The following is a 4,618-nucleotide window of genomic DNA, read 5'->3' as shown; positions in this document are numbered from 1 at the left end:
TCACCCCCCCCCCCAGCCTGTAAGAGTAATAACAGCTTGCAAGTATATATTTTTTAAAATTTTTTGATGAAAAAGCACTTTTATATGGTGCGGTAGGGTTTATATTCTTTTTTTCTCTTTTATCTCTAGGGGCCTTTTCAGGAAAGGCGGGCACAGCTACGGAAAGAAACCAATGAAGGGACCACTCGGGAGGTGTTTGAATGCAGTATTTCCATAAACCCCCAAACCTTCAAGATTAAATTAAATCCAGGTAGTCCCACCAACGCTTTCCAGAAACAGACCGAGGCAAAAAATGGACTTCTGAGATGGTCTGTCATCCTTAAAATCGACGCTTTTAACAACAGGATTGTTGCAAATTCGTTTATATTTTTCTTCATATGTATATTCTCATTAACCATTGATCACAATTATGTCACTATTCTGTCATCAGATTAAAAACTTACCCGTTTTTCTTTCTTTTGCTTTAAAAAAGAAGCATCAAAGGCCTGGTCTGAAGCCAGACTGCAACAACAGGAACTTGTCCATTAACTTAACCAGACTCGAATCAAACTCTGAATTACAACTGGGTAGCAATTTTACCTAAAAGTTTCTTTCAGTGGGAAGAAAAGAAACTTTTTTTGAAAGCTTCACTGGGAAAGACTTCTCAGCTTCCAGATGGAATTTCTAGTAAGAACGAGTGAGAGAATCGCTCTGAAATAGTCTCACTTGAGATGTGGGCGTTTCAGATTTGTGCTCCTGCTTTGCCTGTTCCAGGCCCTCCCACGTCTTGCAGAAATAGACTAAGGATTGGAATATAAAATTGGTATCTGTTTTTCTAGACAAGTTAAAATTTAACTATTTATCAACCCAAATGCTCCAAAAAAGAGATTGATGGGAAGCCTCTCTTGTCCCTTTTCCTCTACAAAATGTTCTCCGTTTCACGGTAGCTATTTCCCAAGTGCACTACCAAGTTCATTATCCTGTGAAGGATTAGGTAAGGTTTTATTCTAAGAGAAGAAGATGTTTGAAAAGGAAGTTAAGTGAACCCTGAAATAAGGAACATAAACATTTTGTTAAACTAACAAAAAGCACAGTTACCTGCTGGTCTAAATATTTAATTTCAAGGAGTCGTGCAAAATCAATACTAACATTACCATTGTTATCTAAAAACAAGATACTACGCAACAACAAACTCCATAACCCATGGAGCCGTACAATGAAACGGCTTCATTTAATCAGAAAATCATGCCGAGGACATCTCTGTAGATGAGCTGAATTGGATTTATAGTCCCTACACAGCAACAGAGCTACCCAAAGGAGACTATGAAGAGCCTAGACTCTTTAGCTGATGGCTCTTCTACCCGTCCATGGGCAACAATGTTCGTGAATCTGCGTTTAATATCCTCGTACGCTTCCTTTCTTTCTCTCCTGTTCTCTTACAGTCCTCTGTTGTATTCCTGCACTTACTTGCTGCTCCTCATCCTACAGCAATTTGACACTTACTCTCTATCTCCAGATGCTTGCCCAGAGTTTGTACACAACTTTCTAGCTTTCTTGCTGAGGTCTTACCCTCCCAGCAAGATTGCAGGCTCATATGCTGGGAAGCTGTTAAATTTCAAACTACTGGCAAGACAAATGCCTATGTATGTTGCACTGTAACGGCAAATAATCACGTTTCCTTTTCATTTTATATTGTGGCAATTGTGTTCAGAAACTTTTAATGCAACATTGTCACCTACACATTCTGGATTTTATTGCCATTGTTATCTAAAAACAAGATACTACGCAACAACAAACTCCATAACCCATGGAGCCGTACAATGAAACGGCTTCATTTAATCAGAAAATCATGCCGAGGACATCTCTGTAGATGAGCTGAATTGGATTTATAGTCCCTACACAGCAACAGAGCTACCCAAAGGAGACTATGAAGAGCCTAGACTCTTTAGCTGATGGCTCTTCTACCCGTCCATGGGCAACAATGTTCGTGAATCTGCGTTTAATATCCTCGTACGCTTCCTTTCTTTCTCTCCTGTTCTCTTACAGTCCTCTGTTGTATTCCTGCACTTACTTGCTGCTCCTCATCCTACAGCAATTTGACACTTACTCTCTATCTCCAGATGCTTGCCCAGAGTTTGTACACAACTTTCTAGCTTTCTTGCTGAGGTCTTACCCTCCCAGCTGCAGTGCAGGCTCATATGCTGGGAAGCTGTTAAATTTCAAACTAAAGACAAATGCCTATGTATGTTGCACTGTAACGGCAAATAATAACGTTTCCTTTCATTTTAAATCTGCGTTTAATATCCTCGTACGCTTCCTTTCTTTCTCTCCTGTTCTCTTACAGTCCTCTGTTGTATTCCTGCACTTACTTGCTGCTCCTCATCCTACAGCAATTTGACACTTACTCTCTATCTCCAGATGCTTGCCCAGAGTTTGTACACAACTTTCTAGCTTTCTTGCTGAGGTCTTACCCTCCCAGCAAGATTGCAGGCTCATATGCTGGGAAGCTGTTAAATTTCAAACTACTGGCAAGACAAATGCCTATGTATGTTGCACTGTAACGGCAAATAATCACGTTTCCTTTTCATTTTATATTGTGGCAATTGTGTTCAGAAACTTTTAATGCAACATTGTCACCTACACATTCTGGATTTTATTGTAACTGATATAAGCAGCTACATATACAGTAACCTCCCCCCCTCTCCCCCCCCGCCCTAGAAATCTGAGTAAAGATAGACTAAGTTTGCTTGAATTGTATAGCAAGTAGTATGTTTTAAACCATCAGCTTTGAAAGTGCTGTATGACTTCAGGGATGACAGTATGAAAAGGAAATATTTCACATTAATAGGTAACTTTTTAAAGACTCTCTGTCCTTATTAAGTAAACAAGACTATAGAGGGAGTACAGCCTTGGCTGTCATAATAAAGAAGTGGAGTGTAACAGGCTGTTACAAAAGGCTGTGTTCAGCAGAGGTTCATCTTGACAACGTATGAGTTGGTTCTTGATTTGACAAAACTTCAGACAATCTGGTCTTAGTTATTGAGCAAAAGCCAAACCAGCCAGCCTTGGTGCACTGTTTTAGGGTGTTAAGTCCCTCCGACTTACTACCCCTCGTGAGTGCTAAAAGTTTCTGTCCCTGTAGGAGGGGCAGCAGGATGGAGCACGAGCCTGTTCTTCAACCCCCCAACACAAAGCCCAACATTTTAAGAAGAGCTTTACAAGCAGCTGTTTTGGCAGCTCCTACCCGGCTAGTCGTTCATGCCTGTGTGCCCTGGCTCACTTCTGCTGGTACAAGTGTTGAAACTGGTGAAACACGAAGCGAGTTAAATCACCCAGAGAGGAGAACAAAAACACGAAGAATGGCTGAACCGGAACACAGCCGGGAGCGTTTCCCTAGGCAGCAAGGCTGGCTTAACGGGTTCCCAGCCTTGACTGCTCATCCTGACTCCCACACTGTTCGCTGCCCCCTCAGTTGTCAAATGGATGTCTAGGTGAGCTGTGATTACGGAAGCAGTTCTGCTTACACATACATATATATCCCAACCCCCTCCAGTATGTGTTTTTTGATTCTGGCCCATTTCAGGGACCCAATTCACCGTCTGGCCCCAAAACAATTGTGCTGATAACCCTGCTGGGGCAGCCATGATGTGGGTGAGAGGGCCGGGGATGGCACCTCTTTAGCCACCTGAGGGAGAATAACTTGAGATTACGTGCTCAGGACAGCAGCCACATTGTAAAGTGGCAAGGGAGCTCAGACAAAGCATAATACTGTTTATTTTTGGACATCATTATGGAGAACAACAATAAGCAATCTCCACCCAAGGCCAGTTTACCACGCACGACTCCCCTCCTGCAGGGCCTGTTCCAAGAAGGGGCTCCCTCCGTGTCCTGCCGCGCCGCCCCGGTGCGTGCCAGAATCTGCTATCGGCCCTTGACGGGAAAGGGAGTGCCTTTCTCCAAGATCTAGCAGTTCTGCCCAACTCTCTGGTCTTTACTCGGTAACTTCCTTCAACCAGGTCAAAAAACAGGGTATGTGCTTTCCCTCAGGTGGGCGTGTTTTTCCAGAAATGTTTATGACTCGGGAAACTCACTGACGCAGTGACAAAATTTGGCCATGGGTACTAACTGGCCCTGAATAGTTGTAGGCTGGAAGTCAGAAGAGTATTTCTAGTAATCAGACCAGCGAGGAGGGGGAATAACCTCTCAACGGGATTAATAAAGGCAAAAATCTAATTACTTTTAAGTTAGAGCAGAGTTATGAAAGGAATTCCACAACAGCAGGGCCTCTGAGGTTTGTTTCTCCCCACATCCTTTAAGGAATGTTCAGAAAGGCGCGTGTGACTCCCTACGACACTGCCCTAACGGGAGTTACTGGGAACAGCGTAAAGCACTGTGCCTTTGACGGGGAGAGAAAGAAAAAAATAGCCACACGCCGCGAACTTGTGACTTTTCGAAATTCGAAGCCAGAGCACGCAACTATGCAGTTCAGGCTTCCAGTGTACCTGAAAACAGCTGCTTGTCTATCAGCAGATCATATTTGGATTTTACGGCTCTCGCAGTTAAAAGTCTACCTCGCATGACGTTTATCCGCCGAACACAAACGCGCGTAGGTACGGGAACAGCCCGTCGGCCTAGCACG

At 43.4% G+C, this 4,618-nt stretch overlaps 2 protein-coding genes across 2 annotated transcripts in view; one reads left to right on the top strand and one right to left on the bottom strand.

The window, feature by feature from the left end:
* Window positions 1-1,460, bottom strand: part of BLOC1S6 (biogenesis of lysosomal organelles complex 1 subunit 6) — an 8,846-nt gene extending 7,386 nt beyond the window's left edge. Inside the window, exons 1-2 of the mRNA XM_019471317.1 lie at window positions 1,447-1,460; window positions 444-501 (exon numbers count right to left, since the gene is read on the bottom strand). Of these exons, the coding sequence (XP_019326862.1) occupies window positions 444-501; window positions 1,447-1,460 (72 nt within the window). The remainder of the gene's footprint in view (window positions 1-443; window positions 502-1,446) is intronic.
* A 3,095-nt stretch (window positions 1,461-4,555) lies between these two features.
* SLC30A4 (solute carrier family 30 member 4) overlaps window positions 4,556-4,618 on the top strand; it is an 18,251-nt gene continuing 18,188 nt past the window's right edge. The window contains exon 1 of the mRNA XM_009276605.1: window positions 4,556-4,589. Coding sequence (XP_009274880.1) covers window positions 4,556-4,589 — 34 coding nt within the window. The remainder of the gene's footprint in view (window positions 4,590-4,618) is intronic.

The sequence above is a fragment of the Aptenodytes forsteri genome, unplaced genomic scaffold (genome assembly GCF_000699145.1).
Source record: "Aptenodytes forsteri isolate BGI_AS27 unplaced genomic scaffold, ASM69914v1 Scaffold1, whole genome shotgun sequence".
Taxonomy (NCBI): domain Eukaryota; kingdom Metazoa; phylum Chordata; class Aves; order Sphenisciformes; family Spheniscidae; genus Aptenodytes; species Aptenodytes forsteri.
This window is presented reverse-complemented; position numbering and strand designations above follow the sequence as displayed.